General features: G+C 38.7%; 1 protein-coding gene across 4 annotated transcripts; it reads left to right on the plus strand.

The window, feature by feature from the left end:
- The first annotated feature begins 1,038 nt into the window (after positions 1-1,038).
- Positions 1,039-14,096, plus strand: LOC143856705 (RNA-binding motif protein 25-like). Of its 4 annotated transcripts, XM_077366976.1 has the most exons (9): positions 2,111-2,696; positions 2,775-2,842; positions 2,956-3,232; positions 3,354-3,506; positions 5,870-6,296; positions 6,560-7,270; positions 7,658-8,259; positions 9,204-9,462; positions 13,468-14,096. In XM_077366976.1, the coding sequence occupies exons 3-8, from the start codon at positions 3,008-3,010 to the stop codon at positions 9,453-9,455; spliced, it is 2,370 nt and encodes a 789-aa protein (XP_077223091.1). In that variant the 5' UTR covers positions 2,111-2,696; positions 2,775-2,842; positions 2,956-3,007; the 3' UTR covers positions 9,456-9,462; positions 13,468-14,096. The 4 variants fall into 4 exon arrangements, with proteins under 4 accessions (XP_077223088.1, XP_077223089.1, XP_077223090.1 ...); XM_077366973.1 differs by lacking the exons at positions 2,111-2,696; positions 2,775-2,842 and adding an exon at positions 1,039-1,630 and having other exon boundaries at positions 2,976-3,232; XM_077366974.1 differs by lacking the exons at positions 2,111-2,696; positions 2,775-2,842 and adding an exon at positions 1,039-1,630 and having other exon boundaries at positions 2,976-3,232; positions 13,542-14,096.
- The last annotated feature ends 1,489 nt before the right edge of the window (positions 14,097-15,585 follow it).

Here is a 15,585-nt window from a genome sequence, read left to right on the forward strand (position 1 = left end):
TAATAGTCTATTGTTTATGGTCATGGTCCATGGTTTATGATCATAATCAAGGTTTTAAATTTCGGTCGGAATCCGAAATTTTGGATTTCGGTGAGGACCGAAACCGAAATGTTCCGAAACAGAAACTTCCAAAATTTACCAAATTTCGGTCGAAAATTTTGATATAATATTAATTTTTATTCCTTTACTGAATTTCAGCCGAAATTACCGAAATTTTGACCCAATAAAACGACACTTCGTGCGCCTTTACCGAATTTTGGGCAAAATTTCAGTTTCGGTTACCTTGAAATTACCTCAGAAATCGAAATTTAAAACCTTGATCATAATTAGACTAGGATATACTGATGGTCCATTATTTAAGGGGTTATTCATGTGGGTAAAAATAATTATTTTTTACAAGGATTTTATAATTCCGGATTGTAAAATCCTAGTTTTTACAAGCTAAAATTTTGATTTTATAAGCTAAAACCTGGATATTGTAAGCCATGATGGTTTTAAATTTCAACTGAAATCCGGATTCCGGTCAATACCGAAATCTGAAATTGAAATTGCCAATACCCGAAACGGTACCGGATTTCGTCAAAAATTTTGTTTTTTATAATTTCGTCCAAAATTCGTGAAATTCAACCCAAAAATCTCAAGTGTTTTATTTATATAGCATTTTCCTGAAATTTCGGCCGAAATTTGGTCTTAAATAAAATATTATTGTTTTAATGGAGTACACGATTTCAAAAATAAAAATAAAAATGGAGTACACAATTTCGGCCAAAATCGGTCTCGGTGAGGGCCGAAACTGAAATTTAAAACCATGGGTAAAAGTCTGAAACACAGATTTTACAATCCTGAAAATGTATGATCCAGGTTTTAGCTTGTAATGCTTTTCCAAGATAAAATTTCCTATACAAACCGCTCCTTTGTCCAAGGAAATGCTTTTCCAAGATAAAATTCTTCTGCAACCAAACAGAGAATAAATATAAACCAGAATGTTGTTCACGAGAAGGCCTATCGACGGTGTTGGGTATATGACTAGATCTTACACATTTTCCCACTACTTTCTTTTCTTTCTCCCAAGCTCCTCTAATGGCGTTTTCTCCCTCCTCCTCTGAAACCCTAACCCTAGAAACCAAATCCGAAAAATCCGATCCTGAAAAAACCCTCCTTTCATCAATCAAACAAGATCCTTCTCTTCCTCCTCCATCATCATCCTCAACATCTTCTGCCGTTGTTTCATCTCCTTCACAAAACGCTAACCCTAATTTAAATCCTTCTCTCATATCTCCACCAAATCCTTCCATTCAATCCTTCTCTCCATCCCTTCCTCCTTCTGCCCCGTCCTTCCGACTCGTTGCCCCTCAATTCTCACCCCTTCCAAACCCTAATTTCCAAAACCCTAACCCTAATTTCCAGAACCCTAACCCTAATTTTCAAAACCCTAATCTGCAACCCCCCGGTGTCTCGATCATGCTCCCCGGTGTTGCTACCGGAGCCGGAGCTGTCACAGTTTCGGTCTCGCCCATGCGCCCCTCGGGTATCTACCAGATTGCCCCTGGACAATCACCCAATCCTTACCAGCAAGCTCCAAATGGATACTCGACCATGCCTGCGCCTCAAGGGATGATTCCTCCCCCTGGTGGGTTTTTCGTAAATTCTGCTTGTTTTGTAGATGATTTTATTTTATGTGTCTCTCTTCATGGCTTTGTCAATTTTGTTTTGTCGGTATTTTATTAAGAAGTTGAAAATTGGGTGATGGATTATTCATATTTATTCATGAATTATCCATGCTAATTTAAAATTTAGTTGTTTAGTTACTGAAATTCTGTTAGGTGGGAAGGATTTTTGAGATTGTTTATTTAATGTAAACATCTTATTGCCTACCAAATGAAAATTGAAGAAAATTGTCTTGGGTGTTGATAAATTATGCCAATTTGAGTGTTTAGAATTCATGGGTAGTAATAATGTGATACTTTGAGGGGATGATTTTTGGTTGAATGGACTGCGGAGAGTGCATTTGGTATCGATGACGGGATGTTTTCTCCTACAGCATCTTCATTGATCACGGTGAGAAAGGTCGGCAGGCTTCCTCTTGCAGTTCTTTAAAGACCCCAACTTCAACATCTGTGTTGGTATGCATAATTTCTTTGATTTTTCTTGAATTGTTTTAGGCAAGAACTGTTATAGAGTAGACATTTTCCTTTGTCACATCAGATTAGCTTCAGGACATTTCAAAACTCGAAGTCATTCCGTGCATACCGATGACTTTGATGACATTTTGATCATTTGTGCTTAATTACGGATGTTCTATCCTGTTATTTTTAGTTGGCTACCTTTTTCTCTGTTTAAGAATGCTTCTATTGGTTCTCTTCGTGGTTCTTGATTTGCACGACAGCAGACCATGTTTAGCAAGTGAATGCTGATTGCGCTTGTGTTCCAAGGTATTATGATTTCTTTTTTTACAATAACCTGTCTCTCTTTTTTTGCTTCTGTGGTTTCCTTCCTTCCTTTCTTTTTGTTTGTTATGTGTGCATTGGGTAGTTTAAGTTTTTAAGAGTTTTAAAGACAATTGAACGTCCGTAGTGTACTGTTGTGTCATTGATTCCCATGGTGTTAGAGAGACGCCTCATGAATACTCAATTTCACAATATAATGCCTGGGCCCCGGGCTAACCTCTGAAGGTTGTGTTCAAGAAGATAGATAAGGTGAGCCGAATTTACACAATTGTATAAAGTTTACAAATTTGGATGCTATCTTTCTCCACGTGATACATGTCCCTTCAGGTAATCTGTCCAGCTGGTGATAGTTGCCATACCTGTGCTGAGCATCTCTAATATGCTTGTATTTTGTGGTAACACCGTTTAATCATTCTAGTCTATCTGTTCTTCCATACATCAATATATATTTAGTGGGAAAGGCTATATCCTGTTTGATTTCTAAGCTTGCTCTGACATGTTTGCATAGATATTTTTGGCTTTCTCCAGGCATTCCTCGTTATCCTACACCATACACGGCTATGGTTCGCCCCACATTCCCCCCTCGTCCGCCACCAGCAATGGGTGTAATTCCGCCACTATCTCGGCCTCTTGTTCCTGGGATTCTTGGAGTGCCTCCAAATGTTACCCCTGTGATAAGGCCGTTAGTTCCGATTGTTGCACCAACTGAGAAGCCGCAGACCACTGTGTATGTCGGAAAAATAGCTCCAACTGTTGAAAACGATTTTCTGCTCTCTATCCTTCGGGTAGGTTTCTGTTCTGTTATATTGATTAGTTTTGTTACTTCATCACATTTATTATTTACATGCAACTTTGAAGCTATTTATTATGGGAAAGGTATTTCTGATGTGTATACACTTTGTGAAGCTCTGCGGACCGGTCAAGAGTTGGAAACGTGCTCAAGATCCCACCGATGGATCTCCAAGAGGCTTTGGTTTTTGTGAATTCGAGTCTGCTGAAGGAGTTCTCCGTGCATTGCGTTTGCTAAGTAAATTTAATGTTGATGGACAAGAGCTGGTGGTATGTTTGCATTCATGTGTTTTTTTGTTCTTTTTTCCCTTTCATATTTTAGTGATCTCTTCATAGTGCATGCTTCCAGTTTGTTGTTTAATTCATGCTAAGAATTGCTGCTTGACAAGAACAATTTACAGCCTTAATTGGGACCGTTGATTGGACTGATTTACGTTCTGAGAAGCTGCAGTTATCTTCCTCTTTTCTCTCCCTAGCACAATAACAACGTTTACTATCTGTCTCTGATGTATAAACATGTGTTGTTTATAAATATTTTCACTTCCATAAAAGTTATACCTATGGTAGTGTAAGCATATGTATTATGCCTCTCACATTTTGCTATGGGGGTTGAGGTCTAGATTACCATTTCAGCATTCACATCCCTCTGGTTTAAGTTTCCCGAGGTCTACATTTATGGCCCTCAAAGCTTTTGATGTCCATACCCTTCCAACATCTGGTCTGAATTCTACATTCCAGTCAACTGGATGTTCTATAAATATACCATACCACATCAGCTCCATAGGTAGCTCTTCAACATTTCCAGGCTATCCACTGCGGATGCAGATAGCCAAATTGCTGAATCTATGATAAACTAGCAAATTGGAGTGTTTCCCTAGTCAAAGGTATCTTGCCAAGAAGCGTGAAATAACAACATTTCTATAAATCCAAATAATGCAAGAGTAGAATTTCTTTACCACTAGGTCCTAATCCAGCTGCAAGTTTACAATTTATTAATGGAAGACCAAGGTATTACAGGGCAACCAATGAGACCTCTGCATAGGTCCTTGTGGCTAATCATTTTTTTAATCATTATGCCTTTATTATCTCAATTGTGATGAAGAGGACATACCTCTATTTAGCTCAGTGTTTAAAAACTCCTTGACTCGACCAGGAACTCCCCCGAGTCCACTCCTTTTTACCTTGGCCGCGTTCCGCATTGCACCACATTCCGCATTCCGCGTTTTGCCCTACAGAGTCAATAAACTCTTTTGACTCTCCCGAGTTATGACCGCGTCAACCTCGTCAACCGCGTTCTTGGCCGCGTCCGTGCGGAGTCGACAAGGATTTTTCTTGGGGGCGTTCCACTTCACATCCGCGTTTTGAAACATTGATTTAGCCTGCCCTAGAAAATGGCTTCAACAAAAACCATCATGCCATGAACATATGGGAGGTGAGAAATATAATTGGACTGCTATTTTCTGCCTTGGTGCCTCCAACCAAACTGCAAACCTTGGCTCTCGTAAGATTTTGGGGGCAATAGATTCCATCACAATTCACAAGAGTAAATAAGAAAAGGTTGAGGTGGTCACCACTTTGCTATGGTCTTCTGGGTATGTCGAGGTAAATAACGTGCCCCACCATTGACATGACACATTTATTTCCCCCTCTGTTATAGCTGAATAACGGCATAAGTCTTGCTTTCTGTTTTCTCTCCATTTTATTATAATGAATTTCCTCGCAAGTATACTAAGATATATATATATATATATATATATATATATATATATATATATATATATATATATATATTACTAAGAGTTGTAATCCTGTCAACTCTTATAAATATGCTAACAAAGCAGTTGTCTGTCAGATTCTGTATTGGACTATAGACACGGAACAGGAAGTTGATGGTAATAAATCACATTGCTTACGTCTAAGTTACAAATACTTATGGCATTGATAAGTTTTTGCCTTCTAACTATTAAGCTGACCTGGCACGGATTTGCTGTTTGGGTACTGGAAGGCTTTTTTATCTTCTGTATGACATTCTTTAGCATTGAGAAATGACAATTTGCATTAGAAATTTGCTTGCTGAGAATAACAATATTTTGGGAAATGTTATCAGCACTAACATATTTTGATGATCGCACTCCTCACTTTATTAAAGAGTAAGGTATGGCCCGCACCATAGGATGATCCAAACCGTCCATTAGATGGGCCACAGCCTAAATAGGTTGTGCCCCAAAAATCATATCCATAGGTTGATCCTAACCCTCCGATCTATAGAGGGTTAGGATCAACCCTCTAAGATTCAGTCCCTCTTTAGATCGGAGGGTTAGGATCAACCTATTGAAATGATTTTTGGGGCGCAACCTATTTAGGCCGTGGCCCATCTAATGGACGGTTTGGATCATCCTATGGTGCGGGCCATACCTTACTTTTTAATAGAGTGAGGAGTGAGATCATCAAAATATGATAGTGCTGATAACATTTCCCCAATATTTTTCATATGAATCTATCACACAAGGCCTTTCAGTTAACTACAGCTCACTTGTGATTTTCCCACTTTATCTTTCATTTACCATCTTATGCTCATTACAGTTGTTGCAAATTTTCCTTTCATTTTCTGGGTTAATCTGATGCTTTGACAGCTAAACGTTAACCAAGCGACAAGGGAATACCTAGAGCGTTATGTTAAGAAGAAAACTGAAAGAGAAAAGGAACTCAAGGAAGGCGAAGTTGAAGGTGATGAAAAAGAACATGAAAGTGCACCGGGTGTTGAAAAGCTTGAACCTCCAAAGCCTTCTTTAGAGGACCCAATAACTGATAACGGTGAATCAGTGGATAAAGAAAATCAAGACACTGCCCAGAAATTTGGTATTGTGACAGTTGAAGATCAAGAGGCAGACAGAGATGCATTGGATAAGCTTAGTAATATGATGGAAGAGAGATCAAAGAACAAACCCCTGCCCCCTCCACCACCTGTGAAACATCCTGGTGATGGATCTACCAAGTCAAATTCCGAAGTGCCTTCAAAATCGAGGGATGCAGATTCTGATGTTGATATCATGAAAAGTGGTGAGTCTTACTGGAAAAAAGAAAAGAAAAATGGAAAATTCATTTCTTCCTTGTGTCCTGTCTTAAGCATGTGATGAGAGCCATGTCAGATGAATTAAAATAGTAAGAAAAAATCTGCCAAAAAGTCTACTTGTGCGGCTGCACGTGCAAAAGCCAGGCTCGAAATGGCTTTCCACAAAAGTGGCTAGCAACTCCTTTATTATTATTATTATTATTATTATTTTTTTGTGTGGACCAATCGTGCTTGGTTCTTGTTGTTGCAGATGCAGCCGAAGATAAAAATGATGATGAAACAACGAGTGAAAGCAAGGCAGCTGCTGAGCATGATAGACCTGAAACAGGCTTGTCTGACAAGGGTAGAAGGTATGATAGGAGAAGTAGAGAGAGGGATGATAGGAGAAGTAGAGAGAGGGATAGGGAGCGGGATTTGAAACGGGAGAAGGAAAGGGAACTAGAGAGATATGAGAGAGAACGGGAGAGGGAGCGGGTGAGGAGGGAGAGGGAGCGAGAGATGAAAATCCGAGAGGCTGATCGCTTATATAGGGAACGTGTTAAGGAGTGGGAGTTGAGAGAGAGGGAAAAAGAGCACCGGCGACAGCTTGAGAAAGAGGGGGAGAAGGAAAGGGAACGGGAACGATGGAGAGAGATCATGGATCAGGAAGATGAAAGCGATGATGACGATACAAGAAAGCGGAGACGCAGGAGTAGAGAATTCGAAGAGCGGAGGAAAAAGAGGCAGCGGGAGAAGGTAGACGACTTGGCTGACCAATTAAGAGAAGATGAGGAAGTTGCCGAGTCCAAGAGGAAGATGGAGGAAGACCAGCAGCAAAAGCAACAGGCGCATGATGATTCCATGTTTATGCCTAATGGGAGTGAAAAACCCATGATCCTAGAAGAAGGAATTAGCTTTGAAGGTAGTGAAAATGTTGTAGACCAGTCTTATGAGAGTGATTCTAGTCATGCTAACCATGGTGGTACGTTTATTATTCCTTATTTTTCTTCATTGAATGGTCATCTCTCTATTTTTTTTCTTCTTAAACAACCAATTACTCCAAAAGTGTAAGCTGTTTGAGAAGACATTTTTTAATCTTTTATACTTTTAACACTCCCCCACATGTGTGGCCCCTCTTTTCAGGGTTGGCCTACACGTGGCACATGTGGGCCCTCTTTTGGGTTGGGCCATTACATGTGGATTTTTAATATCAAGGAGTTTTGAATCCAGGACCCTTTGGTCTGATACCCTCTTAACCAACCAATTACTCCAAAAGCTTAAGCTGTTAGAGAAGGCGTTATTTAATCTTTTATAACATTTCTTTCGAAATAGGGTTGGATTTCTTATTATTCCTTATTTTCCTCTACAGGTGGTGATGCAATCTTAAGAAATGACAATGGTGAAGAATTAAGTATGGGTTTACCAGATATGAAGCAGAATAGCGTTCCTGCTCGAAAGCTAGGGTTTGGTATTGTAGGATCAGGAAAACGGACGACCGTTCCCTCTGTATTCCATGAAGAGGATGACGAGGATGCAGAGAAGGAGAAAAAGATGAGACCTCTAGTGCCTATTGATTACTCCACCGAGGAACTCCAGGCGGTCCAACTGACTGTTTCTGACACACCACCAAATCTTGTGGCAGCCGCAGAATTCGCTAAGCGTATCTCCGGTGTTAACCCTAAAGAAGAGAGGCCTGAAATGGAAAGGGAAAGGAATAGACGATCTAATGACAGAGTGAGCCAGAGAGAGCGAGACCGGCATGATGAGGAGAGTAACCGTGCTAGAGATGAGAACAGAGAGAAAGTTCATGATAAGACTGTCGACCGAGCCAGGGATCGGGAACACGGTATGGATAAGCTGAAGACATCTGAAAACAAGAAGCTTTTGGATGCAAAACAGTTAATTGATATGATCCCTAAAACTAAGGAAGAATTGTTTTCGTATGACATTAATTGGGCTGTGTATGACAAGGTGAGAGGCTTTCTGTGCTCCAATTCTCTTTCTCTCTCTCAATATACTTTTTTATATGCAAATCTGAATGAATTATTGAATTTTAGTTTGTCAAGTGTATTATATATGGGGGAAAACAAGTCATTTCATGCAATGACAACCAATTATAATCTATGGAGCAGTCACATGGGTAGAATTGAGAGTTATGGTGCTTATTTGGAAGGGAAGTTGGGATTTTTTTTGGGCTGCTAGGTTTCATTTCCCTTCTTTGGATGTAGCTTGTCAAATCTATTTTGCTGGGCATTTTGTTTTTCTAAATGGTGTGATTGTCTTTGGTGTTTTTGGCTTGTTTGAGAAACAACACCCACCCACGCACACCACACACGCACATGCATGCACTCACGCATGAATGAACGAACGAAAAAAAATGATATAAATGAGAAAAAGAATTGCCAGAATATAGTGTATAATGTCGTGTTTTTGGGTCTAGGGAAATAAAAAAAATGTCTGTGAGAAAATGAGAGAATCCAAACCTACACGATCTCCAAAGGCACTCTCTATTCCTGCCAAAAGACCTGAAAATCGGAAAATATAAACCCAATTGGGAAACAATGGTTCTCGCTGGAATGGTCTGTTCCAGCTGGAAAAAGCTAGATGCTCAGTTGAGGTGGAACAGCTACATTTTCCCAGAATAGGTACTGGAACATTTCAGGATGTGTTTCTGTTCCAGTTTCTGATCTGTAAAGGAACATTCTTGTGTTCTGGATTGTGTAATGAAATCAACTACCTAGCTTTGAAGTTTGAACGCTCACCATTTGACAGAGGCATGGTTTTTGAGCCTCTAAATGACTTCGTAAAATTTTCATCTGCAAGCTATACAAATAATTTTTAGTATTATAACATATATGATAGCAAGGGATGTGTTTATGGCAATTATGTTGAATGTGCTAGATGAACTTTTACAGCATGAGCTACATGAGAGAATGAGACCGTGGATTTCAAAGAAGATAACAGAGTTTCTTGGAGAGGAAGAAGCAACATTAGTAGACTACATTGTTTCCAGTACCAAAGAGCATGTACGTGCATCACAAATGCTGGAACTTCTTCAGTCCATCTTGGATGATGAAGCTGAGATGTTTGTACTGAAAATGTGGAGAATGCTCATTTTTGAAATAAAGAAAGTGGAGACGGGCCTCTCTTTGAAGCCTAAGTCCTGACAGCCAGGTATGTTTTATTTTTTGAAGTCCAACTTTGTCTCATTTCATGGGTATATTCCCCACTGTCAATTCTGTCATAGTAGTGGAGAACAGACTCAAAAAGTGCTTTTACTTTCTGTGACACATCACAGATTTGGTTTTTTTTTTTCCCATCTATCAGATAATTTTTAGCATTTAAATGCTCCTTTCTGTTCCTGATTGCATGTGAAGTTTCCTGTAACATTTTTGTTTTCCTCCTGTTGATACTGGGACTCTGTAAAACCCAATAACATACAGGAGATGTTGTTAGTCTACTCCCACTCAATGCTGGAGATTCAACTTTCACTGTGTTTCTGTGCATGAAAGCAAAGTGCTAATGTCGATTTGTCTGATCTTTGCAACTGTAGAATCATTTTATTTTGTTCTGTTATATGATCCGAAAGAAATACTTATGTTTTCCTCGCAGTCTCCTGATATGCGGAGTGGCTTATTTTACTATGCCAGTGTCAACACTTTTAAATCATTTAATTAAAGTCCGTGATCCCATTGTTGCGAACTTGCAATATTATGGCAATACGGGAGAAATTGTTTTGATTATTTTGCCAATATTATGTCACATATATGGAGCTTAACTGGATGATTTGATTGTTCAAGATATTATGACTTACAAAGTCATGAAATGCTTTCCACGCCCTCCTTTGAACAATGTGAATTTCTACCTTGGTGGGTCATTTGCTATTGGATTTTTATTTGTAATGCTTGAGAGACAGAGCTAACATACTAATGTTATTTGGCCTTTTATGATCATTTATGTTCTACTCTTGATGGCTATCATAAATTTGTCTGGTTTCTGGATTGCATCTGTCAGTACTGGATTTCCTACATTGGCAAATGCCATTAAAAAAATAAATAAACAACTGCATTGGATGATTGAAGCTTGGAAATTGTGGACTTTCAAACATTCCAGTTGCACGATGCATGCAAGTCTGTTGCGGTTTGTTACGTGCCTAAGTGTCCTTGACACAAATAAACAAAACAAAAGATAGAAAAGAGGAGAAGAGGTGATTCAAGGCAACCGGAGCTCCTAATGGTTCAATTCGAGATGAACCATTAACCATGACTCTACAAAGTTTCATTCTTTGCTTTCTCTACGTTTTCATTAAGATACAACTCCTTGAATACAAATAGAAAGGATTTCCACATCACTACCCTATTAACCTGCTTACATGACACATAACCAATGACTAACACCCGCAACCTTAAAACAAATTCGCACAACTACACAATAACTACATTACAACTACCCCATAAACACCATAACCATATGTACATATCATTCCTTCGCCTTAGAAACGACCTTGCCCTCGAGGTCGAATTATTGAATACTCAACTCTACTCAACAAAGCCTTTGTCCCAAACTAGACGGGGTCGGCTAAATGAATCCTTTAGAAAAATTTCATGAAGAAGGAGTCTACCCAGCTCTAATCCTGGCTCTAGTTGGGTTCTTCTACGTGGATCATTTTCTTTCATTCTATCCTATCCAAGGTCATGTTCTTTGTTATGTTCCTAGCTATCAAGTCTTTCCTCATTGTTTCTACGCAAGTTGTTTTCGGCCTACGCCTACCTATTTTTTCTCCGTCAATTTGGCACGAGTCGCCTCTTCTCACCGGAGCATCCAAAGGCCTACGTTGGATATGTCCAAACCATCTTAAGCGGTGCTCTCTCATCTTCTCCTCAATTGGTGCCACCCCCACCTTTTTACGTATGTCTTCATTTTTGATCATATCTAACCTTGTGTGGCCGCACATCCATCTAAGCATTCGCATTTCCGCTACACTCATCTTATGCATATGCTGCTTCTTGGTGGCCCAACATTCTGAGCCGTACAGCATGGCTGGACATCATTTTGTTGAGCAACACAATTTAATGCTGGACTTCTGTCTTCAAAAATAACTGTTGCGATCTTTTGAACGCCACTTCCAAAATCCGTTGTGATCAAACTCGAAAAGCAATATGATTGTCCATCTTTGTCTCCATTAATTCTCACACTTTTCTCTACGTGAACATCAACTTTCTCAAGTTTCAACTTTTCATTCTTTTTGCGCATTTTCTCGATCACTATGTCGTTTTTTTCAAAGCCTTCTGCATATCGTCGGTGTTCTTCCATCAATTTCAAGACAAGTGTGTCGATCTTTTGAAAATCATTGCGCATGGAATCCAAAACCTACCAAGTTGTAGCCATGGCGCAGGAGTTGTATCTTAATGAAAAGGTAGAGAATTTTACAACAACGAATGAAACTTTGTTTTCAGGAGAGTCATTGTTCCTCCCGCATTGAACCATTAGGAGGTCCGGTTGCCTCGAATCGGTCTCTCTTCTCCTCTTGCATTCTTGCTAGACCTATGGCAGTAGCCATAGTTTTGGGTTGAAACATACATTCTTTAGTGCCAATTTCTTCACAAAACATTCTACGAGAGCCTTTTCAGTCCAACCCTCCACACGATTGGCCAACCTCTCAAATTGTGTATGATATTCCTGCAATGTCCCTTTTTGGCGTAGCTTTGATAATGCAGCGTCCAAATCCCCATATTCAGTCGGACCAAACCGATCGCAAATGGTTTAATCTGTCCAAGTGTTGTTGAGATCGTTCATACCATTGGAACCATTGACTAGTGTCGCTCTCTAAGTGAAATGAAGCCAACAACACTAGTTGACAATCGGCGACTTTATGATAACGGAAGAATTGTTCCACACGGTAAATCCACCCAGTGGGGCCTTCTCCATTGAATTTCGGGAAATCCAGCAGAGTATATCGTGGCTGGAATGAATTGATATCAGATCTTCCATAGCCTCTCCCCAGACTTCCTCCTTGCCAAGCATCATAATTCCTGGCCCGTTCATCATTTCCGGTGTTTGTAGTTGATGCTAAATGATCATATTTAAGCATTTGCAGCTGCCAACGATTGTGATATCTCTTCTAGCATTTCTTCTAATCAGTCCATCCTTTCATCATTTTTCACTGCCATTCTACCAGATTGGTACTGCTCTGATACGGGATGTTAGGATCAAAACAGAGTTAAACATAAAAGAAAGAAAATAATATATGGGTTCGTCCGTCTCGAGGGGGACGATGCCTTCCTGCGAGAGCTTTGTTGAGAAAAAACAGTCTGCTTTGCCCTCTTTCAACTGAAATTTATAAACATAATCCCACGATCTAACTACTGCCAAACCCAACAACAAATGACAATATGACAACATTCATGGCACATAACGCACTAATAAATGTAAAAGAACAAAACCAATATTATACATAACAAACCTTATCACAGTTAGAGTTGGAGTGGTTTCATGATTCTGCAGTTTTGTTAGTGTACAATTCATTGGAACACACTCCTTTCTTTTTCTATCCTGTCTTAATTGCTATGATGTTAGAAGAATGCCATTCCTCATGCCCATTCATATATTCGTTGTTCTATCCACATAATTATCATTAACATTTCGCTCTTAATTCATTGTTTGAATGCCCTTCATCTTTCAGCCTAGCCTAGGACTTGTTTGTGCCCTAAGTTCTGCTATCTTTTAGTTTGGGTGGTAATTGGTTCTTTTGCCTTCGCATTTTAGTCTCTTTCTCTGTAATCTAGTATCCTCTTATCTTAGTCATTGAATCATCTGATGTGCCAATCACCACCTTGAACATTTCTTTTTCCTTTGGTAAGGCACCTTAAGTTTTTCCTTGGTATGAACGAACATGCCAAGCTTTTTCTTCATGTAGTTCAGCTTTTTTATATAAAAAAATTGTGTTAGTACAACCTTTCTTTAGCATTTCTTTTTTCATGACGAGTCAAGGTAGATCCTCTAGGAGCTATATCATAAACTTGAATTGATGTGAGAAGAAAAATACTCTTTGTTATTTTTCTGTCTGCATTATATTATTTCTTCTTAGTCTGGTATTGTGTGCCACTTGTACTATTCTCACCCAGTCATTCTCTGATCTAATGTGATTTAACTACATGTGGATCATGATCTGATCTTCAGGTGGGGGGATGATTTTCTGCATGGAGACCACATATTCATGGGCTTTTAAATTGTCTAATGTGTTCGTTCTTTAGTTTGAAACAGTTCAAAATGTTGGATGCTTGGAACACTAGTCAGCAGCCCATCCAGGTTTTCATTTGTCAAGGTTTGCAGTAGAAAACCAGCTGAGCCCACTTCCAAATTTCATTGGTTGGTGGTCATCTAAGTACTCAGACTCTTATCGTTAGTTCAATGGCTGCCTTGGTATAAGAGATTATGCTCTGGTGAGAGCTTGGACCTTATTTGCGTCATGTTCGGGTTGAGGACGGAAATGAAGCTTGACACATTGTCGTTTGCCCTTGGTGTTGGATAGAACATTCAAAACACTGCTAACTTTGGGTGAGCAAATCTTTTATGTTAATTAAATTTGATTCAATACATGACCTAAGAGTTTGATCCTTTGAGGCACAACTGCTTGGGCTTGAAGAATAGTTTCATAGCCTTTTGCCTTGTTTCTTCTTTTAACTTGCTTGGTGCTTCCAGAGTAAAAATCTGTATAATGCTCTTGCTGTGGTGCCCTTGTTTGTAACTTGGCCATCACAGTAAGTTGTGACTTTCAATGTATAGTGGCAAACATTATCTTCTCATGAGTAGTTGCTACAATGGAGCTGTTCTCCCCGGAAATAGAAATCCTTGGATAAGCTGTCCCTGGGATTGATTCCTAGTAGCCATTTCTTCGGATGGGGTGTTCCAGTGGTGACCACCACCTGTTATAATAATTATGCAATGTTATGTTAAACTATGATCAAATCTTTAAGAAACAACATAACCAAGGACCTTATAAATAAATAAATAAACTTATGTTTATATGATATGTAGTGAGATAATAAATGTTAGAGGAATGATGAACTTGAGGGTGCCCTTCCAAAAATCCATGTACAAGGCACTGCCATTGGTCAATCTCAGCAAACTGCATTTATTTCTCCTTAAGTTCATATTTTTCTGCCCCATGATTATTACTTCTTTGTGCCCCTTATAAATGCACTTTATTGAGATGGACCCATGGGAGTTCCCTTGTAACTGGTTTTTGTAAGGGCGCCCTTGAGTTTATCATTCCTCTATATGTTATATGCACTGTTTGAAAGTTCGCATTTGATTACTAAATTAGGATGTGAGCTTAGTTTTGATAACAATAGCTTATGATAGTTTTGAATATCTTGCTAGATTTACAAATGATATATGAAAAGTTGACAAATTATTCGTCAAATTTGTGTTAATTTGGAAAATTTAGCTTTACTTGAGGAAAGATGTATTTCCTTTGCGATTAAAAAAAAATGAATTTAATCGAGAAATACATTAAATTTTAAATTATTTGGGTTTTTTGAAGTTTGAATTAGTGCATAAATAATTAAGGATTTTTTGAAGAATTTTTCAATTATTCTAACAATTTTGTAACTATCAGTGGCCAATGAAATAATATCCACATAGAAAACATTTTGTTCGAATATATTCTTGTATTTTGGCAAGTGTTTCGATTTCTTCTTTACTCTTGTCATCATCCCAAATCTCAGTGTTTAAGAAATTCAAATTTGTAGTCTATTTTGAAAACCTCAAAATATACTACAAATTTGCATCAAAAATAGTATATTTTGTGAGCCCGACGGAAAATCTTGCATCTTTGCGATGAGAAATTTTGTAATAGAAAAGTTTTTGTTTCCTCTTCCAAATCTTGACAGACATTGTTTGTCCACAAATCTGCTCATTATTGTCCTTCACAAATAGAGGGGTTAGGATGATCCTATGGAGCTAATTTTTGGTACATATCCTATCTATGATAGGGCCTTGCAAATGAATGGTTTGGATCACCACACAAAATGTGGGATATCTATTATAGGGCCTTGCAAATGAATGGTTTGGATCACCACACAAAATGTGAGACCCATGTGATTAGGCGCTTAAGCGCACCATAAGTTTGGTGAGCTTATATATATATATATATATATATATATATATATATATATATATATATATATATATATATATATATATATATATATGTGTGTGTGTGTGTGCTGGGGTCCATCGCAAAAGGCATTTCGCGGCTGGTTTGTCGCATGTCAGAATTCGCGGTGTACCTTA

This window comes from Tasmannia lanceolata, unplaced genomic scaffold, assembly GCF_043159265.1.
Source record: "Tasmannia lanceolata isolate RefF3 unplaced genomic scaffold, GAP_Taslan_0.1 ptg000023l, whole genome shotgun sequence".
In the NCBI taxonomy this organism is placed as follows: Eukaryota; Viridiplantae; Streptophyta; class Magnoliopsida; order Canellales; family Winteraceae; genus Tasmannia; species Tasmannia lanceolata.

Excerpts from the sequence above, each read along its gene's own strand:
- LOC143856705 (XM_077366973.1), top strand. The coding sequence starts at position 1,081 with ATGGCGTTTTCTCCCTCCTCCTCTGAAACCCTAACCCTAGAAACCAAA. Across the intron at positions 7,271-7,657 it reads TAGTCATGCTAACCATGGTG|GTGGTGATGCAATCTTAAGA; the intron begins GTACGTTTATTA and ends TTTCCTCTACAG. Across the intron at positions 8,260-9,203 it reads ATTGGGCTGTGTATGACAAG|CATGAGCTACATGAGAGAAT; the intron begins GTGAGAGGCTTT and ends GAACTTTTACAG.